The following is a 26804-nucleotide window of genomic DNA, read 5'->3' on the forward strand; positions in this document are numbered from 1 at the left end:
AAAGGGTACTGTAGTGCTTACGCCAAGTCGAGTAATATACGTACGTACACCAAAAGGTTGATTTCAACACACTTAAATATTTAACTTAAATTACTTATTTCTAAAAGTATGTACTTGAGCTACCCTTTTCTCTTCGATGTTACCGCTACTGAATAAACAATAAAGAGTATTAAGTACTTAATTACAATTTAAATATTGCACACCAATGCATAGGTTTCAGTCGATCATTTTCGTTAAGAACATTTAAACAATATAACTATTATTATATGTATGAGGAGTAAGGTATATAAGATACTATAGGTGCCTATTTGAGGAAAAAATATAAACGAGCACAAGAGTAAGCTGAAATTAAATCGATACACCTCAAATTATACCCAGGTAGCATTTATACGTCATTATGACGTCCGTTACGTATTTATGACGTATAAATGACGTCATTATGACGTCACTTTTACGTCGCTGACGTCACTGCTACCTGGGTAATGGAGATCGTTATTTTGTTTTAAGCCATATTTCGCATTGAAGCTTTGGGTTACAGTAATCTCACTAAGATAATTTTGTGCTAATAAAGGCGCACGGTAGTGTGCCAGTCAAGTTCTGAAAGAAAAAACGGACGAGCTGCGAAAAGCGAAATGTACCTAATATTGCACAATCCATAGCCTACCAACTATTCTACCCCATCCTCTCTTCAACTTGGTTGTTGTTACATCTTTCTTTCTCAAAGTACATAATAGCAAATTTTATTTTTTCATGCCTTTAATTCTTTTTGATCTAATAACCCTACTCAACGATGAATAAGGTTATTAGATCAAATGTTTAGAGAATGAATACACACCCAAGGGGAGCAGGGATTTAGAAGAGAACGCACTAGCGTAATATATTGCACAATTCTTTACCATTTGCTTTACTTTACCCCGTTCCCTGTACCAACATGAACTTAGACAAAATATTTAGAGAATACAAAACCGAGACGAATAGAGACTAATGAGTTAAATAATTTCACGGTTTAGACTCATTTGTTTTAGTCACTCGCAATACACGGTCGTCGTGAACGCTGCTCGCACTATTAGTGCTTGAGAGAGGACACCTAGGCTCTCCGAAACATGTCGCGCGGGTGACTAAAACAGTTGAGTCTTAACCGTGAAATTATTTAATATTAATATGTCTCACAACAGTTTAAATTTAACTAATGAGTTTTAAGCCCTACAACCGCCAAAGACGTCAACTGACGCAAGTGGCTACGTCCAAATATGAACCTTCTTGAATTCCAACAAGATTCACCATGACGCACGGGATCGGCGTGGCGTTCAGAGTTAGAGTTAGACCAAGATAAGTCTGCACCCAGGTAGCAAAATGACGTCAAATGACGTAATAATGCCGTCATTATGACGTCGCTGACGTCATTTTACGTCATTTTGCTACCTGGGCAGCGATTTTGACGGCACACGCAATGCAAGTGTTATTTAAACGTCATGATTTCATAGAAGTTTGACGTTTAACATAAACACTTGCACTGCGCGTGCTATCAAAATCATTGCAGATTTATCTTGGTCTAACTCTAAATAGATTTCAGATCGAGCTTGTTAACTACATGACCGTACCGAAAAAAATGTCGAGCCCAACCAAGGAGTTTAAATATAACAGTCACGATAACTACCTCACCCTTGCATTAATTAAACGATTGCTAGCTGTTAACTGTAGCTGACCTGGTGGCCGTTATAACGATATTTTTTTTAGCCAATATTACACTTGAAAGTTTTACTTACGTAAGTAGGGACAAAGCTATTTGCTAGAATGAGATAACGATATTCATATCTCATTCTGTAGTATAGCTGTGTCCCTACTTACGTTAGTAAAACTTACAAGTGTAATTCTGGCCATATGTATACTCTCAGTGGCAATACTCTTGCATTATGAGAAATAGGCTAGTTTCCTACAGGAGGGTTTCTTACAAGCAAGTGAATTTATGCCATTTCACAATTAACTCAAAAATAAAAGCTTGCGTCCATTTTTACGCTTCTGAAGATTGTTGAATTGGCACTTGTTAGACTAATCACATCTTTAGTTACCTATAAGTAGGATTAACTCGATCTAACTACCCTGATAGAGCATGATGTAAGATTTCTTCGTCAATTCATCATCGACTGCCGTATTTTTTTTTAATTAAAACCTAAGTGAATTTGTAGAAAACTAGCCTTCATTTTATCCTCCTGTAAGGTTAATCCCTATTCTTCTCCTCGAGTTGTTTGATTCGCACAGGCACCTGGACGGCGGGCAGGTCGACGCTGCGCGCGCGCCGGCGGCCATTTTGGATCTCGACGGCGGAGCGGCGCGCCTCGGGCGGCAGCGGCGCCAGCTCGGGGAGCGTCAGGCGTTTGCGGGGGAACTCGGGGGTTCGAAGGGTACCTCCTGGAATTCAATGATGAGAATGAAATATTTTAGGTATTTTTGGATGGTGGATTGGACTAGCAAAATACTACGTCTATCAGTAGACTTTTTTCGGCTGACTTTTTTAAGCCAACAGACGCGTTGTAATGAACAATTCTTAATACAATTTAAGACATAAATAAGTTGAGCCGTACTGTGGATAGATATATGATGTGATAGGCGAAAAAAGAGAGCCTTAAAATATCGTTGCAAAGGATCGATGCATTCGAGATGTGGTGCTGGAGGCGTATGTTGAGGATACCCTGGACCACCATGCGCACCAATGTATCGATCCTTTCACAGCTTCGTGTCCAAACTCGCCTATCCACAGTCTGCCAGCAGCGCATATTGTCCTACTTCGGCCTCATAATGAGGAGGGGAGATGAAAGCCTTGAAAAGCTGATCATTGTTGGAAACACGGAGGGCAAACGAGGCCGGGGACGGTCTCCAACTAGATGGAGCGATCAAGTAAAAGGGGCCCCATCCTCAACCAGCTTTTGCTCGGTCGTCAGAGACGCGATGGACAGGCACTGATGGAGGCAGATTACAAGAACCAGGTGTGGAGCATCCACATCCACTGATGACCACGATCCTCAGTTATGAGGGAGCGACCACAGAGAGAAAACATATCATTGAAATAAGTTCATTGGGTATTCCGCACACCTCCACCTCCTGGCTCCACAGAAAACCAGCGCCGTTGACAACGCTTAGTCGTGCCAACTGCATTGCTGAGTGGAGACCATTTCAGCCTCACATCCTTATCTGTTAGTTTTGTATTTTTCACTTAATTTTTGTTGTTGTTAATGTATCTTTGTAATGTAATAATGATGTGTTGCCTGAATAAATATTATTCTATTCTATTCTATTCATAAATCATACATAAGCTAGTTTTAGATCCCCGTCTCCAATGGTGAAATTTCAGCACCCCAACCCACATTTTTAATGTAACGTGATATATGGACTAGCCCTTTATTTTTTTTATTTTTTTATTTTTATTTTTTTTGGTACATGGAAAACCAACAGCGCTATACATATCAGAAAAAAGCTTACTTACCCTTTCGTCGAGGCGCGTTCGGTTGCGTCTCACATGCTCGAGGCGCGGCAGCGGCTAAAAAAGACTCGCTGCTGGGTTCCGTCTCGCAGCCATCTGCCCTGGTGCGCGCTTCGAGCTTTGGCGAGCTGCGACGAAAATAAAATAATCATATAAAACCAGACAGACTTCTTATTTGTGAGTCAAACATCATCGAAACACCACTTTTTTTGCACAACTTGGCGAGAGCACTGCCGTGCGCTACTAAAACTTTAAAAATAACTCGCCGATGAAACTACGTCTTGAACTGAAACGACTTCGTATGAAATTACCTCTCTTCGACTAGTATCTTGGTGAGCCGGGCCACTTCGGCCCTGAGGTGATGCAGCTCCTTCTCCTTGGCCTTGGCCTCCTGCTCCGTCACACGCTCCTTCGCCGACAGTCGCGTGCGCATGTCGTCAAAACTGAAAACATGCGCCAGATTCATATGTTAGTTTTCTAAAGGAAAAGGTCTAAATCTTAATTTTAGATGAGAATGTACCTATTGTAATTTCGCAAGATGCGTAAGCACTTGTTTTCGTGCTAGATCTATTCGTATTTTTGTATTACTTTTTATATTTTACTTTTGTTAATTGTAGGGACAAAACGCATAGGAGTCATAGATTTTTAATTTTGAACTACATTTGTTTTCAAAATTAACGGTCTAGATGCTGGTAAAAGTATAAAAAAGCAAGGTTTTTCACAAAACTATACTCACAGTTTCCTCAAGCAAGCGCATTTCCTCTGAAGATGTTCAACTTGGTCCTTCGACGCGCGTTCCAGTTGCTTCATCTTCGTCGCATCCTCCCCCCTCTTCTCTCGTAGGTCCCTCTCTCTCGACAGTGCCTCTCTATGTTAGTGGGGTCCAGGGAAAAACGGTTAGGAATGTGTTCACGTGTATGTCAATGAGTATTTTAAATATCGAGCGTGAGTGTTGAGAATTGAAAACTTGACGATCTGCACTACCGAGTACATTTTTGTTTTGAAATGCTGTCGTGCTTGACTATACTTATATTATTTTTATAATTTGAAATGCATTGCCAGTAATTACCTAGGTATTTTTATTAACTAAAAATGACGAATGTTTTATTCTAATTTTTTTTAAATGTAAATGGCAATGTCATGGACCGAATTGTGAGAAATGGCTCTGATAAGGAATTATCTATAAAATGAATATAAACTCCAATTGGTCCAGGGGCGTTGTTTTGATCTTGGCGGTCTCAGAGTACGTCTATTGAAAATAGTTCAATGATATAAAAACATGAAAATATTTTTCAATCGTTTATTTAATTTCAAAATAAGTATAAAATTGAAAATCACACAATATATTGATTATAATAGAAAATTCAAAAATTTTGCATAGAGAAAAAAGCCAATTAAGAAAACAACGGCATTAGAACGTTTTTTTTTTTTATATTTTTGGTACGCTACGTAAAGCCTGAATTTAATCCCGTTCTAATGTCGTAAAAAATACAAAGAAATGCAAAATACAGAACAGAAAATATAGAAGTTGAAGCGATATAATGAAAACATGTAATTTTAAAGATGACAAAGATGTTTACGATATAATGCAATGTAAAAGACATATAAATGTATATATGTATACATAAATGAGTACAAAAAATGCGACTATAATGAAAATATCACAATTTTTAAAATTCAGTCCAATTTGGCAGTTTTTATAACATTCAAAATTCCAATTCTAAATCTAGTATTTGCCGAATATCATACAGGCAATAGTAAAATATAATATACTTAGCTTTTTAGTTTATTTTTTATTTATGATAATCGTTCTAACTAAAGTCAATGTAGAGAAGACCGTCTATAACGGAAGACCGTCTCTTTAGCCGCTAAAAACTTGCGTTTGTATACATACTTACTCTACTTACAGATAGAGTGAAGCTCTTCCTTTCTGATTGTGTCTTAGCGACGTACGTTTCTTGCCTTATGACGGACTTGCCCTGCAATAAATTTAATATGCCGTTCTTCGCCACATTTGACGTCACGACGTCTTAAAATTTCATCATCATCGTCCAAAATACGACAAATTACATTTTCTGAAACTGGAAATTCTCTTTGAAAAATGTTTGACCTCTGTGCATTTGAAATACTATTCAAATCATATCGAATAAATAATTATATTTATTAAACAAGTGTCGCGCAACAATTGTGTTGCAATTTCAATGCGATTTAAGCCTTCTTCTCCCTATGTATGTGTAAGTAGAAGACGAGTGCGAGCGAGAGGAGGAACGCGGAGAGAGCGAGACGGAGCGAGCCGGTAACTGCGCACACGCCGCAGCCAGCGAGCGCGGCACCCAGCGCACTGCAACTGTATCCCAACCACAATTACATATTAAATATAAACGGGTCACTCATGTATTTTAAGTCGAAGGTTGCCCGACATGTTTCGCTCCATAACCTAACCCACTTTTCTGGTAGCAGTTTGGTTTTATAAGGGTCGCAGTTCTAGCCTAACCTAACTCACTTTTTTACCTAGACAAAGGGATCCCGTTAAGTCCCAATGGCAGCGCCTTAAATTCAAAAGAGCCATAAAACGTTTTTTCTTTAATTATGTATATAGTTGTAAGTTTTAACATCAATCTAATTTTTGTACGTTGTTTGTTACTAACACATAAATTTGGGTTGTAAATGCCTGAAATAAATTATTATTTAATTCAATTTGTTTCGATGTAAGAAAATCATAATGCTTATTCATTCTGTTGAGAACACACTAAATTGCCTTTTCAACGTTCCGCCATTTTTAACTGTTTACTTAATAATTAAAGCAATCGAGGAACGACATCACCACTTTTGAATTGCTGGGCACATTTCTGGACATACACTCATACGGCGACACAGACCAGACTGGGCACTGTTTTATCCGTGGCTGAATAGATTTAGATTTATTTATTTCAGGACAAAAATTACATTATAATTTTGCATCAATGTCAAAATTATGCTTATCTTCTTATCATGATCGTCAAACATTTACATACTTAGTTACTAAAAAAAATAGTAGATAATTTTGACGATTTTTATTCTTAATTCTCAATCCATGAGGCTATTTTCGTAACATAATAAAATGGCGATGACATCGGCGAAAATAGGATGTATTTTGTTACCAGTTAACCGAAACGAATAAGAATTTCTACACCTTTCACTGTAGACCTTCACCTTGTCCCATTGGTATACCTATTTTAGTAGGTAATGCATCTACAATGGCAGTGCGTTTTTTTAAAGCAGTCTCCATTCTCCATCTACCAAGCACATAACAATACTTGAAATCTCTAGTATTTTACCACTAAGATTTCTAACTACATACGTATGTGTGTTATAAATATTTTAACATATTTTATTTAATTCACTAAAATACTGCCTTTTGGACTGATTTTGAAAGGAAATGATTGAATGATATTTATAAAGCGAGGATGAAATGATATAATGATTTGTTCCTAAATGTACAAGACCTTATTGAAATGAGAAACTATAGATTGTATGAGTTAATGTGACGTTTCCAGGAAAAGGTACCACTTGGTCGAATTTTCAACAATTTGGTTTTCAAACCAGAGGCAACTAATTAATTATGTATACCTATAAATTCGAACTAAGTGGTAACTGATTTAAACTTTCACGATTTTTACTCATTATTATTCACAACGACGGGACTTAATCGCGCAAAATAAGTTTTAAATTCGAGACCACAACGCCGTCCTCGAAACGTCGGAGGTAAATTTAAAACTTATTTTGCGCGATTAAGTCCCGTCGCAGTGAATAATAATAAGTGGTAACTTTTACGTAAAAGCAACGATGTATCGCGATGTATAAGTACATGTATGTATGTATGTGTATATTATATGTATGCATGATAACGAAATTAGTCAATAATGGAAATGCATGCATTGGTAGCCGAATTTGTCCAAAAGACAATATTTTATTTGATTAGTTCTAACAAACATTTACGGGGGAACAAATTTAGCTACCAAATATTTATTTATTTTTATGTACGTACTCTAAAACGATACTAATACAAATTACTCAAATTATGGCCTTCAAATATATTAATTATATTAGCTGACGTGTAGTAATGTTACAAGTTTTCATGTATCGTTTCTTAGTACGTATAATTTGAATAAACAGTTTTAGTATGCGGAATGAAAACGAGTAAGTAATTAGGAAACAATGAAAACTATTAGAAAAACTGAACGTGAATCGTATATATATTTATACACTGATTTATACATGCTGACCGAACAGGCCAAGGATCCTGGATAAACCATTCAGATAAATGAGAGGTTATCTGAATGCTTTCTTCCCAAGACGGAACGGTTGACTTTGAAATTGGCTCAACCAAGAACTAAGGAGTCGATGGAGTTTTTATTTACACTTATAAAAAAAAGTTACTTCATTGCTTTTGTTATATGTCTGAAACTGGAGCGGTTAAAAGACCCAATGGCATTGCCTCGATTTCGTAATAGCCAAAAAATGTTACGAAATATTACTGTTATTGTCCTTATAAAACGTTATTTTCTAGATAAGGTTCCTGATACATAAAGGGGGCCACTGACTATCAGTCCGCCGGACGATATCGGCCTGTCAGTTAGAACAAAAATTTGACAGTTCCGAACAACTGACAGGCCGATATCGTCCGGCGAACTGATAGTCAGTGGGCCCCTTAAATATAGTACAAGAATATGAAAAGTTAATTTATACCCCAATTTTTATAATTACAATTTTTCAGCTACAAAATTAGGGGTAATTAACTTTTCCTTCCGAAATACTAGGGTTTCTATGATATCTAATATTCCGGTACAATAAAATGTAAACGACACTATAATTCAGTGTATAGTTACTCATATTTAATTATGGAGGAAAAAAGTTACCACTACATCTAGGGTTATAAAATTTCTAATCTGTAAAAAATGGACTAGTATGAGCGCCACTTATATAAAATAATAATGAATAATTTAGACTACTTACCTAATAACAATTAATCACTAAAACAGCAATCAACCTTTCTTCATAGTCAACAGTTCCCTCATTTAAAGTCGATATATCAAGTTTATAAGACCAAGATAAGTGCAGTGATTTTGATAGCTCGGACTGTGCACGTGTTATTTATACGTCATAATTTCATAGAAGTTTGACGTTTAAAATAACACTGGTACAGTCCGGGCTGTCAAAATCGCTGCAGACTTATCTAACTCCAGCAGGTAAGATTATTATATAATAAATACCTGAGTTCTTGCTCAGTGACTTCGAGAGTGCGTCCGCACTGCGCCGCCTTGTCCGCCAGAGTGTCGAAATCCACATTTTTCGATTGAATTTGACATTTCAATTCTAAAAAAAATATTATGTATTAGCCAAAAGTAGAAGACAAGTTAAAAATATTTTACTATTGAAACATAAATATATAGTATAGATTAACTTATACTAGAGCGGTACTGTCATAGTAAATTTTGTAACCCCAGTAAATTCACTGCCATCTGTCGACACACTTTAAAACTAAAAATGAAGATTTATAAAAATACGATAAAATGTATTTAAATATGGATAAAAAAAAAATTTATTTGCATTAATTATTTTTATGATTTTGACCCATGTTCTTTCACTGATATGCGTAAAAATTGTTAAATAACAAACGAAACCGTCAACGCCATCTATACGACAGTAGGCCAAAGCTAGTAGCGCCCTCTGATCGAGAGTCAAATTTTCTTGATTTTCGAGGCACGTTTTTTCCTTACACTGTATCCATCTATTACGGAGTTATATCTATCTTTGACTATGAGAAAGGAAATGCTAATACTTAATATTAATGTACTTTGCACTACTTCAGTGGTCACTAATAACACGTCACATCACGAAATGATCTAAAGGGTACAGGGTATCTATGTAATATTCGGAGTTTCGGGTGACGATTTGTCTCACTGGTGAATCGCGAAGGATTCCCAAATCTTAGAGCAATCATAAAGCAGCTTTTTTGTCGATCACTATTTTTATATAGAAATAACATTTCAAGTCGTAGTTATCAAATAACTTAATAATCTATAGGTACTTACTATATGTGGTATTTTCTATAAAAATGGACCTTATTGTCGATGGCGCTTACGCCATTATTAAAGATGCTCCGATATAAATACAATGCCGCGCGACGCTGTGCGGCGTAAGCGTCATCGACAATAAGGTCCCATTTCATAGAAAATGCTCCATATTCAGTCCAGTTCCAGTCAGCTTGGCATGTTTTTGTCCATATAGCACAAAAGCATAACTATTTACGACAACTACTACACTACGTACTGACGTATAACTAAAGACGGGCCTCACGGGTAATAAGAATGGGGCCAGTGTGGGGGCAGTACAGCGGTGTCACGCACACGAATTCGAGCCAATCGTGCAGTCTAACGCCTCAATCAATCAATCAATCAAACTTTTATTGGTAAAATAGAAGTATTTTATATGTCAACACATTATTATTATCTTATACCTAGAACATAACTTACACATTTCACAGGAATAATGATATTAGGTACATTATACATTACTCTTAGTCTTTAAGATGAACCTCTGTACAATACTTCTTTCAAATTATTTGTATTATTATTTTTGGTCAAATTATTTTTATATGAATTACTTACTGATTTATCGCGACCACAACGCCATTAGTTGATGATTTCGCATTACGCGCGCGTTTATTCGCAACTAGTTGCTTTAGACTGCACGATTAGCTTGAATTCGTGTGCGTGACACCGCTGTACTGGCCCTATTCTTATTGCCCGTAAGGCCCGTCTTTCGATATATGTCAATGATATAGTTACTTTTATTGCATAAGGTTGCGTATAAGAATAGCACAAGTCAACTAGCTACGTGCGCTGTAAAACTGTGATATCAACTACATCTTTCTGTCCCCCTCTTACCCGCGATTTCCTCCAGTACCTCCTTATCTCTTTTGACGCAGTCCTCGTCGCCCTCCTGACGGCACTCTTCATACAGCTCTCCTTGTCTGACACTCCCCTTGCTCTGCATATCTCTGTCCCGCTCTTACCCGCGATTTCCTCCAGCAGCTCCTTCTCCCTCTTGACGCGGTCTTCCTCGCCCTCCTGACGGCATTCTGCCTTCATACGCTCGAGGCAGCTTTCTTTGTCTGACATGAACTGCTCCCATTGCTCGTCTGAAATTGTAAGTATTTAAAAGCAAATTCAGTTTTTTGTTTATTCTTTTAACATTACTAGAGCCTTAGCCAAAAATACGGTGCAGTACGCGACGCGCGGCCAACATGAACTCTACTCACAATACTCACATGCACTGTTAGTGTTTGAAAATGGAGACCTTGGCTCTACGAAACATGTCGCGAGTGTGACTAAAGTTAAACCGTAAATTTATGACTCACGACAGTTGAAATTCGTTCCCCCGGGATGTCCCTTCGGTCCCCCGGGATGCCCCTTCGTTCACCCGGGATGTCCCAAAGGGAAGCGTCAAATCTAAAGATATAATAGAGGTCTCCCTCTAAACTCCTAAATAATAAAATCACTGCACCTACTTAATCTTTCTGATTTAACCCATTGGTTGACTGGTAGAGAATGCCTTAAGGCATTAAGTCCGCCATTTGTACCATCATCTATCGTGCAATAAAGATTCAATAAATAATAAATGATGATGTGTTGAAGAGGGTCAGCAAAACTATTAGTTTCAACACCCTTTTTTGCCAGAAAACAAGTAATTGAAACATACCCATCTCCCGTCGATGCTGATCCCTCATCTTGTTCAGCAGGTCGTTCTTTTCGGCGATGAGGCTGCTTCTAGTAGAGTCTAGAAGCTCCTTGGCTTCTCCCGCTGCTGTGGCCGCCTCCGTCTCTACTAGGCGGAGTCTTTCGGTCCATTCTGCTATCAGGGTTTCTGTGAAAAAGGAATTATTTTATTTTATTATTTTAATAGCATATTTAGCAGCTCATTGAGATTGTTTAAGAAATTAGCTTATTCGTCTTTGAAATAAAAATACCCGATTGTAAAATTAAGATTTCATCATATATCTCGTCACACATGTGGTGCGGCATGAAGTGGTAGAAATTAAATAAAATTAAACAAAAAAAAAAAAAAAAACTCCGTACTAAATTATTGCCATCTTCTTCTTATTAATTTTCTGCAATTTCTTGTCGGACTATATGTACAATATGCATGTATTGTTTGTCATTTGTACTTAGTAATAAGTTTTTATTAATAGTCGTTTACATATAGGAAACTATAGGTCTATTGCCAGAAAAATGTTACTTTAAATACTCATCTGTTTTATAAGACTGTTTGTTTCTTAATAAATAATAAATAAATAAATAGACTAATAGAATTCCAACAGCCAACAGGGAGAGATGGCGGGAGATCGTGCGAATAGCTGTGTCCGCCTCTACCACCGATGCGGACGCCTCAACGTGACCACGACCGCTCTGTCAAGAGCGATACGACAGAGAAGAGAATAGAATTATTTTAATAGAATTGCTATTAGACTTTATCCAGGCGCTATTCGTGAAGCGAAGTCGCGGGCAAAAGCTAGTAATAATAATAACTCCACCGGCGCCTGCCACCAACTCCGTTGGTGTCGCTGGTGTGCTCGTAAGTGGCTGACGTAGCCGATCTTGTTACCAAAAATTCGCGAACATTGCGGGCATGTGAGATAAATAATATAACATTACTATAAATATTTAATAACAAAACTTCCGCGAGACACAGACATATTAAATATATTAATAACGGGTCACTCGCATATTTTAAGTCGACAAACGCTCGACATGTTTCACTCGGTACGGAGCAGTGTCATCAGGAGCTTGCGTTGACGGTGACGGACCGGCGCAGACTGCGGGCCGCAGTCCTCGGTACGGAGTGAAACATATCGAGCGTTTTTCGACTTAAAATACGTGAGTGACCCGTTATTAATATATTTAATATTACTATAAATAAGTAATTAGGTGTACCTTTCTCCTGATCGAATTTTTCCTGCAGTCGCTCTACAGTCTTGGCGTGCGTCATATCGGCCCGGTCAAGTAGATGGCGCAGTTGCATGATGTCCCAGTCCGCCTTGCTGTTGGCCTGGGCTATGGCCGTCTCGTACTCTGATTGTTTGGTCGCCATTTCTTCTTTTAGACTCTCGAACTGAAAAGGGGTTTGTTGATTGTTAGGAGTCCCCCAGTAAGCTCGGCCGAATTTCACCTCACAAACGGAGTTTCGTTCTCATTTTAAAACTACGTGTTGTATTTTAATGAAACTTTGCACATACAATGATATGAGGTATATCTAGTTCTGTAATTAGTTTATATAGCTCCAGTTTATAAAACAAAGAAAATAAAGCAAGAACAAGTTTTATATGTAAAATTTAAATTCGCGTATACCTATAGTAATGTATTTTTCCCCTCACTAGCTCGGAAAGCCGTCTTTTATCCTTTAAAACAAGCGGGGAAAAACGCATTTTATCCACTAGTGGGGAAAGTAGTTTGACCTTGAATGGAGCATGTTTAACCCTTAAATGCATGATTTTTTGTATAACTTTTTAATAAATTGAAATAGATGTGTCATGTTGTATAGATTGAGGGAATAATATTTTGGATAGCTGCATATTGAGCCACGGACCATCAAATATACGATGCATATATACATCATTATGCATTTAAGGGTTAAGTAGCTTGACAGATAACAAAACGTAAAACGCTCATAATAATGGTTCGTTCGATATTAATTATCATTAAATAAATTGTTTGAGAATCTAATAAAAAATACCAAATATAGCTTTATTTAATAATTTTAAGTAAATAAACCTTAAAATTCCATAAGAAACGTTAGATTTTTTATAATGATGTTTATTTATTTATTTAATTTATTTAAGGATCACCAACGGATAATATATCAACACTAGTACATTACAACATGGATAATTGACATTGACTGATGTTTAGCCACTTATAGGTGACCACAGCTCACACATGTATATTTCAAAGAGAGTATATAAACAACTAATGTAACTTATTGAATAAATTAACTTAAATATTAGATGTTAAATATAATTCTGAACGCACAAGTTGAGTCGATGCAATTTCAAAACGCATCGTTGACATTTCACACGCCAGAACAGAAATGTCAACATTGTCAACAAAATTTTTACTTAAATAAAAGCACTTCTCACCGACTCACGTAAAAATCAGAATTTCCAGTGTTTTCTGTTATAATATCGTACAAAAATAAGTGATTCCAGTGATGAAGATAATCTAACGCCTGTGGATGTTGCACTTTCCTCGCTATAGTGAGGGGAAAAGTTTTGTGTTACACACGGGTGCAAATGTATTTTACTTCTTGTGTGTTGAAACACTCGCGGGTAAAATACAACTTTGCACCCTTGTATAACAAATAACTATTTTCAACTATGGTATCTGAAGCTACATAAACTAATTATAGGACTAGATATACCTTATCCTATTGTAAGTACAAAGTTTCAGAGCAATCTAGCTAGTCGTTTTATAATAAGAGCGTAACTACGTTTTTATGGAGAACTGAGCTTACTGGGGATTAAAAAATTTGTTACAAAGTGAATACCTATGTTGGCTAAAAAATGCTCTGCAACTAGGGAACAAATCAAATTGATTTGTGTTTTTTAAGTGGCCGGGTGGTCTAGTGGTCAAGACGTTATAGCCGCGTAAGCTGAAGACGCGGATTCGATTCCCGTCTCGGCCACCGGTGGACTTGGTCACTGACGTCACTGTTCATTATTGATATTTATATTTCAGTTTATAAAAAATGCTCTGTCTGAGGTTTCGAATAGCGCGGGTTGTGTTTAACTTACAAATTATAAACAATTATTATATAATTTGAATTTTGAAGTCTCTTCGACCTTCGATGTTAAGTGCCACACACACAAAACACACATTTGAATCAGAGCCGGATTTTCCATACGGCGTATGACCCAAATTTATAAGAGGTTCAGCGTGCAAGTGAGAGGGAAGGAGAGGCTGTCTCACCATAGCGGCCATCTTTCTCCGCTTCCGCTTGCAGCTGTGCGAGCGCGGCGCGCGTGCGTTCGACATGCGAGGATGGAAATACTATCGCAGTCTCACCTTAGTAGTGACCTCTCGAAGCTTGCGATCAGCATTGCGTCCATCTTTCTCCGCTTCCGCTCGCAGCTGTGCGAGCGCGGCGCGCGTGCGTTCGGCGTGCGAGCGCTCGAGCGCGGCGCGCGCCATGGCGGCTGATGTGGCGTGCTCCGAGCGGAGAGTTTCCACGGCTTTGCTGTGCTGCTGCTCGAGGCGTTGGATTGTCTGAAAAAAATGCTTACTAAATAAATAAATAAATAAATAATATTATAGGACATTCTTATACAGATTGAGCCACGGTAAGCCCAAGGAGGCTTTGTGTTATGGGTACTCAGACAACGATATATATAATTATATATATCCTTAAATACATAGAAAACACCCATGACTCAGGAAGAAATATATGTGCTCATCACACAAATAAATGCCCTTACCGGGATTCGAACCCAGGACATCGACTTCACAGGCAGGGTCACTACCCACTAGGCCAGACCGGTCGTCTAAATACAGTATCACTGCGAAACTTTGCGTGAATATGGTAGGTAGGTAAAGCGAGCTGCAAAACTGCATGGACACATTATGAATGATCATTTATAAAGTGGCCATGCACTTTTGTGGCTGGGTGTAAACATTTGACGACCTGTCGGCCTAGTGGGTATTGTGGGTAGCGATCCTGCCTATGAAGCTGATGGTCCCGGGTTCAAATCCTAGTAAGGCCATTTAAAATTAAAATTAAAAATTAAATAATCATTTATTTTCAGCCATTGCCCATAGCATTAGGCATTTAAGGGTGTTACAAGGGTGTTTTTGTGTATTTAAGTATTTGTAGGTATTATATATATCGTTGTCTAAAGTACTTACAACACAAGCCTTCTTGAGCTTCACAGCAATAACAGTTGTAAGAACCTCTTTCATTTCTTTTGTATCATACCTAGTGATGTCTCTGCTCTTTATCCTCCTTAATCCTGATCCAGGATTTCCTTCAGCCGGTGCACCTACAGCTTCAGCACCTCCACCTTTTGTAGAGTCAGGTCTTCCACTGATCGTAACCTACTCGTAAACTTCTTTGTTAAGTAGTTTTAATTTCTTGTGACGTACCTGGTGATGTCTCTGTTCCTTATCCTCCTTAATCCTGATCTTCCGGTCGAGGAGCTCCTTGAGCCAGTGCACCTCTAGCTTCAGCGCCTCCCTTCTGCAGCTGCGAGATCAGGGCTTCCACTAATCGGTACTCGTAGACCAGCCTTTTTTGGTGACTGATCTTAAGTTCTTCTGTAACATACCTGGTGATGTCTCTGTTCCTTATCCTCCTTAATCCTGATCTCCCGGTCGAGGAGCTCCTTCAGCCGATGCACCTCCAGCTTCAGCGCCTCTTCCCTGGTCTCCACCTTCTGCAGCTGCAGGGTCAGGGCTTCCACTGAGCGCTGCTGCTCGGAGACGAGGCCTCGGAGTTGGGTCAGCTCGGCCAGGTGGGTGGGGGTGAGAGGAGCGGCTTTTAGTTCTTCTATTGTTGCTGCCAGCTGGAAAAACATGGCGTTATCAAAAAATGCTTGTCAAGTCTAATAAGTCCTTTAGAATCGTTTGTCCTTAATCGTTATCCGTCATTTTGGTATTTGTGTTTGTTACAAAGCGACAAAATTGTAGGAGGAGGATTGGAGTGAGGGGGATAAGTAGTCATTAATTTTCTTCTCCTTCCATTGGCTACTTCTACCGGAGGTCAGGTTTAATGAGGGCTATAAGGACTTTGGACACAGGTGCACATGCATAATTGGTTAACATATCTAAAGATTAGAGTTTTGAATGATTCACGGTTAGTTTCACTAGACTTATATTGACCGGGACCGGGACTTATATCGGGAGCTCACAAATAATACAAAAGGTAATCACGGTCTATATCCCGGTCAATATAAGTCTATGTCTAAAGATCTTTGGGTCATGCGTTGCGACTTTTCTGGATGGTTTCTTCCTCTGAATTAATAATTAATATTATTATACTCGCTACACAAATCAACGAAGTCTAATTGTAGGATCAATAAGACATGTGGCTGCACCTGAACTGTTAATAGTTAAGGAATATTGGGACTTCTTGGCTGTCATCTGTAGTTTAAAAACTCCGTATTTAACCAGTCATCAAAACTGGTCAAGACAAATGAAATTTTGATGGGTCAAAATACACTGGAATGGGTGACTTCTTTAAAGACCTCTGGGTGGCTAGGTAAACCTCCTCCTTCCTCATACCTGTTTTTTTTGTTTCTCCTCTTCCCTGGCCCGTTTCTCCAACTCTCTCATCTTCCACTCGCAGTCGGCCAGCATGAGTTCTGCGCGCGCCGCGGCCTGGGAGCGCGCCGCTTCGTGCGCCGCGCGCCATTTTGCTGTGCTGGCTTCGGCTGTTGCTATAGCCTGGAAAAGGCACAAGACAACTTTTGTAGTGTTATTACTTTGACGTTTTTGGTATTAGTTTTTAGGGTTCCGTACCCAAAGGGTAAAAACGGGACCCTATTACTAAGACTCCGCTGTCCGTCTGTCCGTCCGTCTGTCCGTCTGTCTGTCACCAGGCTGTATCTCATGAACCGTGATAGCTAGACAGTTGAAATTTTCACAGATGATGTATTTCTGTTGCCGCTATAACAACAAATACTAAAAACAGAATAATATAAATATTTAAATGGGGCTCCCATACAACAAACGTAATTTTTTTGCTGTTTTTTTTCCGTAATGGTACGGAACCCTTCGTGCGCGAGGCCGACTCGCACTTGGCCGGTTTTTATTTTTTAATTGTAAACTGATCGGCGATTGGCCCTAGTCACACCTGATGGAAAGTGAAGTCAGGGCCTAAGATAGAGCTCACCGGTTAATTCGTTCAATTGCGTCGCAGTTGAAAATTAGTCTTCTTCGGGTTAAGCTAAAGCATTTAGACCTTACGAGCTTTTGGACCTCTTGTTCCTTACGAGTATGTTGGACTCTCCATATCACACTGTATCTGATATATATCACTTCTCCTATAATTTATATTGCTTCTCCTACCTCCTGGGCCTTTTGCTCGCTCAGCGCCTTCTCCTGCTCGAGTCGTTCGCGGTCTCGCTCGAGCGCGAGCACGCGCGACTCGAGCTCTGCTCGCCGTGTGAGCGCGTCTTCCAATTCTGCTCGGAGCTGGCGGAGGGATTCATCTAAAAGAGGTGTTTTTAGTGAGTAAAAAGATTTTCCTAATACCTATATAACAAATGTGGAATATTGGATGTTAACGAAACAAGGTGTTATTACATCTATCTTTTTTCAGGATAATTGCTGCTAAGAGGGGCAGAAAAAGGTATACGTGGTTTCCCTACTCCTCTTAGCAGCAGAGGGAGAGGCGTATATTCAGAATTTTGGCTAAGAAAGATAATAACGTAAGTCACCATTCCGCGTCTACAGCTGATCAGCCTGCAGAACAAGCTCCTGCCTGCTCCTAGCAGTTTTTACCTACAATGGCATCCGCGTGCGTGCGCCCGCGTGCGCATCCGCGCCAGCCCGGACGCAAAAGTACGAGTATTTCTCTTAATCCACCTAACCTTATGGTACGTCGCTTAAATTATGTTGATTTATATTGACCGGGATTCACAAATATAAAAAATTCAATCGTGAAGATGGGTTTAAACTGTCAAATGTGTGGAATCCTGTGATTTGTTTGTGTAAAAAACCAGTGATATCCGAATCAAACACGCGTAGTGACACCGTGAGTGTAGTGTGTTTGGACAGACCAATGAGTGTGAACGCGACCGGACCAACAAGTGTGAATGCGACCGTTGGTAACGTTGAAAGTGAACGCAGCCGACGCGCAAGAATGAGGGTAGACAGAGCGCTGTCTACACAACTTTGACACCCACCCGCTATCTTCAGTCACCCGTGAACATGATGCATGTAACTGCGTCGAAATATCGGGAGCTCACAAATAATACAAAAGGTAATCACGGTCTATATCCCGGTCAATATAAATCTAGTGAAACTAACCGTGAATCATTCAAAACTCTAAATTATGTTGGTTGGCTGAGCGCTTTTTAACACGCTTTTATTAGGTCGACCTGTATGTTCACGGTAGAATCTCAGGGATCCCATCGCTCCTTCAACACGGTAAGACGAGTGACGCCGGAGTGGCTTTTAGTGGGTATACCTCCTCTCCTCCTCTCCTTAGGAGAGGATGGCTGCAGGAGGGAGTCCCACATATCCCCCAATGGCTCCCCAGGCCGGGGGAATGCGTAACGCAATTTACCACTCCGTCAAAAAAAAAGGTCGACCTGTATGTAACTATGTAATGGAATCTAGGGTAACTAATTTAAGCATCTTCCCGGTTTCCGATGAAGCTGAAAATTTGCATACGCATGTAAGTCGGGTGACAATGCAATATTATGGTACCATCGAGCTGATCTGATGATGATGGTCATAGGAACTCTGTGATAAAACAACGCAACCTAATTGTGTTTGGGGTTTTTAGAATTTTCTCGATAAGTATTAGTTGCCTGTGGAAAAAAAGTACAGTCTGCGAGAAAAGCTTGTACCAAAAATGAAATTTATGCCAAAAACTTATTTGGTCAGTAGATATTTATCAGCTGATATGGTGACTCACCGTTTCGCCTCTGTAGCTGGTCAGCCAAGTCTGCAGAACAGCTTCTAGCTGCTCCCAGCTCCTCCTCCAAAGAGCGGCTGCGTTGTCTCACCAGCTCGGATTCCTTGTATGCTGATGCTAGCGAGCATTTTAATTCTGAAATAGAAAAAAAAATATTTTAGTTACTTGTAGTGGTAAAGATGTATTACTTATATACATATTTGTGGTATTTTCTATAAGGGACCTTTTTGTCGATGGCGCTTACGCCATTATTAACGAAGCTCCGATATAAATACAATGCCGCGCGACGCTGTGCGGCGTAAGCGCCATCGACAATAAGGTCCGTTTTCATAGAAAATGCCCCATTTAGCCATTAGCCGTACAATTTAGGATGTAAATATAATATGGGAAATGTAAATAAGTTTGTCTGTTTGTTTTAGACGTGAAACCAAATATCTACTCTTAATAAATATCCCAATTAAAAGTTTTTACAGTTTTCAATTTTCAATCTTAAAATTTTTGTTAGTACATGTTATCAAAAATGAACAATGTACGCCAATGTACACGTATACTATTTGCCTAAGAAAATCGCATTTTAGGTAAAAGATTGAAAAAAAATTAAACGAGTACAAACATAAACATAAAGTGGGGATGCTTAAGTTACCTATATGTGCTATTTTCAACCAAAAGGGTACTTATTGTCGCTTGTCAGGAAGGCGCTATTTCCATATAGCTTCAATTAAAACTCAACCTTATCGACAAGCGACAATGTGGTACCTTTTGGTTGAAAACGTCACGTATGTTTAACTAGCGACCCGCCCCGGCTTCCCACAGGTGCAAATGGTGCAATGCTGATGTATTATACATATAAACAGCTTCCTCTTGAATACCTCTATCTATTTAAAAAAATCGGCCAAGTGCGAGTCGGACTCGCGCACGAAGGGTTCCGTACCATTACGGAAAAAACAGCAAAAAAATCACGTTTGTTGTATGGGAGCCCCATTTAAATATTTATATTATACTGTTTTTAGTATTTGTTGTTATAGCGGCAACAGAAATACATCATCTGTGAAAATTTCAACTGTTTAGCTATCACGGTTCATGAGATACAGCCTGGTGACAGACAGACAGATGGATAGACGGACAGATGGACAGACGGACGGACAGACGGACAGTGGAGTCCGGGTCCGGGTCCCGGTTTTACGCTTTGGGTACGGAACCCTAAAAACGCATCAAATCCGTTACGTAATTTTAAAGATCTAAGCATACATAGAGACAGACAGACAGCAGGAAGCGACTTTGTTTTATACTATGTAGTGATAACGAACCTGAAATTCATTAAAACACTGTTAATTCCACTGAAATGTGCAGCCGACTCGATGGCACTGATTCAAAACCTTTACTGACTTCGTAAAGTGGTAACACTAAAAATAAAACAATTACTGTACCTGAGGCAACACTAAATCGTCAGGTTAATCCCGCATTGCTGAGGTGCGTTTGAAATGGCAAGTTACTTACCTAACTAACAGGTCTACCTACATAGATGCTACTAACAGCTACAATCTTTACTGACGATTATGCTTTACGATATGGTATACAAATTGTCAGTTGTGTGGAAGATGGTACATCCAATACTTACATGGGTTGTGCTTTCCATAATAAGGAAAATAATAATTGACGAAGTCGCTGTCGCCGGACACGGCGAGAACAGAATGATTTGGCTCTTTAGATGGTAATGTTTCCTTTGCGTTTATGAATTGTGTCATAATTTTATTATGAATAACGTAGGTATACCTACATCACAGAAGAATAATTTGTCAATAATTTAAAATAGCACTGAGTACACAGGATACTGGCACGATAATTGAAATGTTTCTTATTTCAATTTTAAGATAAGTAATGTAACTTATACCTAGTTGAATATTACTCGCATTGTTATAAAAAACAATTCTTAGACATTTAACAGACTACATGGGAAACTTTTCATCCCGGGTGGATAATCTTGTGAAATAGTTTTTTTTGTGCATTTGTGTAAGCGGTAAGTAAATACCTAACAACGTAGCCAAATAATCAGTGGTAAGAACAAAGACATCGTTAGTAGTTTATTGCCACCGCATCCCAATGTTTCAAAGAATGTTATGAGTCATAGACAAACCACAAATTGGTAAATACGATAAAACTCACATAACACACGAGATTCATCATATTTAAAAATAAATAGGACAGTAGATCATTTGGCTTCGAAAGTTAGTGGGAAGTTGAAGACAGATTAGTCTAACGTTACTTTCCAAAAACTTTTTTTGCTTTTGTGTAGGTATTCTAAATTAAGCCTTCATGTGACGATTTAAAGTCTAAATTTGTGAAATCGTTCATGTTTTCCCTCTTTTCTTCTCTTTCCACTATTCTTGTCACTTCAAGGTTAACGGAAAGATGTTTTTAGCGGCCGTCTACCCACAGCTTTGTTGTAGGACAAAGAATAGCAAGAATATGAGTCAGGTGTTAACGTATTTTATGTAATGAAACTGGCCCCGTAGACAACATGCCAATCGCTAACGCTACGTAGCGAACGAAACGCAACTGTCACTGTCACACTAATATGGAAGAGTGATAGAGAGACACAAAGCGATTCGATGGCGAAGGGCAACGGTCGTCACCTTGGCTAGGCCGCCAGGATGTACTTCACAAAAAATGTTGTCGAACCTTAAAGCTATTTTGTACTTTTATGTATAGGTTCAAAATTCGACATAGACGGCAGCAAGTGTCGGGTAGGTATACATAGAGTTGTGCCGTTCCCAGTAACATTCCCCATTTTGTAAGGGGAATATTACCGGGAACGGCACAACTCTAGGTATACATATAAACCTTCCTCTTGAATCACTATCTATTAAAAAAACCGCATCAAAATCCGTTGGGTAGTTTTAAGGATCTAAGCATACATAGGGACAGACTTTGTTTTATACTATGTAGTGATTCATTCGTGAATTATAAAACTATTAATTTATAGAGTCCGACCAAGCTAACTCTGCATAGCATTTGCAATGACAAAATATGGCAATGACATCATTAATGTCAAATTTTTATGAACATACGAGTATGACGTTCATATATATGATGTATGTGTATTGTACGTAGTGACATTTTATCAAATTTTAATTTTAATTAATGATAGTACCTATTATACATTTTTAAATTTTAAGTTTAAATATATTTTAGTGGCATTGATATTAATTTTATTGAATTTTGTTTTTATTGTATTTTGTTTGATTTAATTTCACTTCTTTTCAATTTTAAATAATTAATTTATTCTTAATTATTATTAAGTTTATTGACATTCGTTCTATAGTGTATAATACTAACCATATATTTAAGCTTTATTTGTACTAACAACAATGATCTCAGTTGGTCTATGAATAAAATAAAATTGAATTGAAATTGATAATGACACTGTTTTACTGTGTTCGCCAAAGTTAGATTAAGATTAGTAGTAGTAGAGTCAACTCGACCGATCACTTACCGTAAGTAAACAAAGCACAACGACCCGCAGTTTCAGTACGATCACGGATTTGGCAAAATTAAACTTTATCGTGAAAGCCATAAAGATCACTAACAAACTTCACCGAAAAGCAACTGGCGGCAATTTCAGCTCGATTTATTCGACAATAACACGTGAAACAATGTAAATACTTATGCTTTAAAATCGTCAACTGTAGTTTATTTTTGATCATACACAAATAAGAAAAGAGAAAAAAGAATATGAGTAAATATTAGTGAAAAATATTCGCAAAACAGTAGCAATATAAATGCGAATGAACTTCAGAATACCTACTGAACATGGAGACTATATAAAGGAGCCAAATCTCTATGTATGAAAAGTGTCCATCAAAAAACAGTAATAAGGCGGCGCCACCATACACCGAAATACTACCAAAAACAACCTACGTAATTTGGTCGGGTTATTTGTTGCCTTATATGGTTCATGTTATACTCATATCCCAGAGCCTAACTAGCGCCACCGGAGAGATTAGGAACTATTATTTAAAGCTGAAAGCGGTCACTTTTGCAACAATTCTGCCATAAGAGATTAAGCGTTAAGCTTTAAATAATAGTTCCTAATCTCTCCGGTGGCGCTAGTTAGGCTCTGGGACATGAGTATAACATGAACCATATAAGGCAACAAATAACCCGACCAAATTACGTAGGTTGTTTTTGGTAGTATTTCGGTGTATGGCTATGGTGGCGCCGCCTAATTACTGTTTTTTGATGGACACTTTTCATACATAGAGATTTGGCTCCTTTATATAGTCTCCATGCTTACAATGACACAAAAGGCAACAAAGAGTATTGTCCACGTTGGCACCTCGCCAGACCATTGTCGGTGCATCCGTCTATTTCGGACAAGGAAGTTTGACAACCGCTTGATTGCCTTAGTACACATGCTATTAAAAATAATGCGTACTTGAGCCAAATGGGTCAGTATGGGGAATTTATAATAAGATAATTAAGAGGAAAGTGCGATATAAATAAATAAATAAATATTATAGGACATTCTTACACAGATTGACTAAGTCCCACGGTAAGCCCAAGGAGGCTTGTGTTATGGGTACTCAAATTTTGAAAAAAATATACAAAATAGATCTTTACCTATAGATCACTGGAAAACCTATTAGAAATATGCAGTCAAGCATGAGTCGGACTTAATTACTTAGTTTTTGATCCTACTCCTGCGGGTTTTTTAAAGACATTCACATAAAAAATACATTGTTAAAATTGTGTAACATACGGAACACTTGGAACGCGAGTCCGACTCGCACTTGGCCGGTTTTTTTTTCATAACTTGTACTGTAACTACGTGTATCGGGGTTTAGGGCGCGTGTGAAGCCAATACACATATTTGCACCTTGATTATGCCTCCTGGGGGCCTAGCCAAGAGGAATATAATATCTGATCCAGATCTAATTATTGAAATCTGAATACGCCTGGAAGTTAAGGGAGCTGTGTGTCTTCGGCGTATAAAAAGCTGTAAGAAAATAATTACTTACATCAACCATTTCGTAGTTTTAAAAACTATAAATTTGCTTGCTTTTGCTTAAATTATTTGGCCAGACGTTTCGAACGTGACATTACGTTTTAGGTCACAGGCAGGCGTTTAGAGTTTTTAAAATTAAGAGTGTAAACTATGTTAGTATATAAATATAAATGTCTACCTATTCATTGGACAATTTCAGCTGAGTGGAACAGAAAGCAGCATAATGTTATTTCACCTTTTCACTCAGCGGTAAGATAGAATCTTCTGGTCTCTATACTCTATCTCCTTCCTGTACGCTGCTATGAGGTCCCGCGCCCGCTCCGCTTCGCCACTGCGAGTGTCCGCTAGTTCTGCTAAAGAAGTGTCTTCTTTTTCTCTTACTCACGTTCGATTCCCTAGTCTCTATGCTCTATCTCCTTCCTGTACGCCGCTATGAGGTCCCACGCCCGCTCCGTTTCGCCACTGCGAGTGTCCGCTAGTGTTGCTAAAGAAGTGTCTTTTCTTTCTCTTACTCACGTTCAATTTCCTGGTCTCTATGCTCTATCTCCTTCCTATACGCTGCTATGAGGTTCCGCGCCTGCTCCGCTTCGCCACTGCGAGTGTCCGCTAGTTCTGCTAAAGAAGTGTCTTCTTTTTCTCTTACTCACGTTCGATTTCCTGGTCTCTATGCTCTATCTCCTTCTTGTACGCCGCTATGAGGTCCCGCGCCCGCTCCGCTTCGCCACTGCGAGTGTCCGTTAGTTCTGCTAAAGAAGTGTCTTCTTTTTCTCTTACTCACGTTCGATTTCCTGGTCTCTATGCTCTATCTCCTTCCTGTACGCCGCTATGAGGTCCCGCGCCCGCTCCGCTTCGCCACTGCGAGTGTCCGCTAGTTCCGCTAATGTCGCTACTTGTGTCTGGAACTTGCTTTCTTGGGACACCAGGGTTTTCCTGGAACGAGAAAGTAAATTATTTATACAAAAAATTAAATTAACGTACGTAATACAGTATTCAGTGACTCTGTAACGGTTAAAGTAGTATCCACAGACGCGACGGCTAACTCGGCTTATTTACGCGAAAATAGCGGGTCAATGTACTTAATTTAGATTCTTTGTTTAGGTACAAGGAAACGACGAAATTTACGAAAAACCTTTGATACGCACAACGCACACTAAATCTGGGGAGGACCCAACCTTATATTTCTTGAGAAGTATTTTCCATATGAAAAATACCCGTAGGTATATACATAAAATTCTAAATTGTAATTTACTTGTTTTCCCAACGCCGATTTTTTCACTTTACTGGATTCCGTTATGACTCATACACGTTCAGACATGTTTTGAATCCTACTGAAAATAAACGCGGTTAAATAATTTGATATTTATTTTGATACGACAAGAACTATTTCTTTGGTGTCGTGTCGTATCAAAAAGTCAAAGAGCTGGCGCAAGATAGGAAAATGTGGAAGATAGTCCATCGACAAGAGAATAACTTTTCAGTTCGTTATGATGATGATGATATTAAAAATCTTGTTATTTTAAAAGCTGCATTCGCAAACATTGACGTTTATGATGGAAATTTAACTACATTGAGTGGGTGGGTCGTTTCCTACGTAGTTTTACGATTCAGGAATATGAGAAAAACGTATCGAGGAAATCGGGACTACCGGTTGCTTTTTTCAAAGTTAAAATAATAATAAACAATGTTGTTTCAGGGGGGCCTAATTCGATCGTGACAACCGTAGGAAAAACAGAAGGCAAATGGCCACGTTTTGACCTCTCACCGGCCAATTCAATAGGCCCCCAAGAAACGTTAAAAGGTATGTTATTTAACTAAATGAAATCTGTCAACTATATTATGCCTCATGCGAGCTTTAACTGTGGCGCACATGGCCAATTACAAATATTACAAGTTGACGTTTTCCTATTCAGGTTGCCTAGCCAAAATGCTAATAGTTTGCACTACGACAGCGAAACGCTATCTTTCTCTCTATAACTAATATGTAAGAGTGATAGAGACAGAAAGCGTTTCGTTATAGTAGCGTAAACGATTGGCATCTTGACTACGCCCCACAGAACATACGGATCATCAAACAAGAGGAGCTTTAGGTTTTTATCTATAGAATTTTAGCCTTCAGATTAGTCTATAAATATCTTACGACCTATCGATAGCAGATTGAAGCAATTGCAAGCTCTAAAGTCAGTGAAGTCTAACCAGATGCCTAATACACTTGAAACTACCACTTGAAATAGCTATTAAAATACCAGAAATGTAACTGACAGACATAATATGATAACTATATTACAACAGTAGGCTGAGCACATGATTGGCGCGACAGTATCTCGCCGCGAGATAGACTACCCGTCTTTTACTAACTGTATGACTTAAAGGAGGACGGGTAGTCTATGTCGCGGCGAGATACTCTCGCGCCAATCATGTGCTAGCCCGGCTGGTTGATTTATATTTATTTTTTTAGAACGCCATATTTTCGTTGTTAAATATTAAACGGTGCCGTCCACGCCATCTAGCCGAGTATAGGCCAAAGGTGTGGCGTCATTTATTCGAAAATGACTTTTTATTGATTTCCGAGGCACTTTTTTTCCTTAGACTTTATTCATCTTATACGGAGTTACATATATGTCTTTGGTTACGTCAAATCCATTATTT

At 38.7% G+C, this 26804-nt stretch overlaps 1 protein-coding gene across 3 annotated transcripts in view; it reads right to left on the minus strand.

Annotated features, from left to right (window-relative positions):
• Positions 1-1824: 1824 nt before the first annotated feature.
• The window catches only part of LOC134751970 (calponin homology domain-containing protein DDB_G0272472), a 33068-nt gene continuing 8088 nt past the window's right edge, over positions 1825-26804 (minus strand). Inside the window, exons 2-15 of one of the 3 annotated variants that reach the window (XM_063687491.1) lie at positions 24937-25088; positions 19154-19288; positions 17578-17720; positions 16792-16953; positions 15837-16073; positions 14581-14781; positions 12454-12631; positions 11222-11386; positions 10536-10661; positions 8731-8833; positions 4215-4346; positions 3790-3921; positions 3482-3606; positions 1825-2409 (exon numbers count right to left, since the gene is read on the minus strand). In XM_063687491.1, the coding sequence (XP_063543561.1) occupies positions 2219-2409; positions 3482-3606; positions 3790-3921; positions 4215-4346; positions 8731-8833; positions 10536-10661; positions 11222-11386; positions 12454-12631; positions 14581-14781; positions 15837-16073; positions 16792-16953; positions 17578-17720; positions 19154-19288; positions 24937-25088 (2182 nt within the window). In that variant the 3' untranslated portion in view covers positions 1825-2218. Of the gene's footprint in view, positions 2410-3481; positions 3607-3789; positions 3922-4214; positions 4728-4866; positions 5826-8730; positions 8834-10535; positions 10662-11221; positions 11387-12453; positions 12632-14580; positions 14782-15836; positions 16074-16791; positions 16954-17577; positions 17721-19153; positions 19289-24936; positions 25089-26804 lie in introns of those variants that run through there. The other 2 variants (XM_063687493.1, XM_063687492.1) reach the window with 2 other exon arrangements.

Source organism: Cydia strobilella, chromosome 24, assembly GCF_947568885.1.
Source record: "Cydia strobilella chromosome 24, ilCydStro3.1, whole genome shotgun sequence".
Taxonomy (NCBI): domain Eukaryota; kingdom Metazoa; phylum Arthropoda; class Insecta; order Lepidoptera; family Tortricidae; genus Cydia; species Cydia strobilella.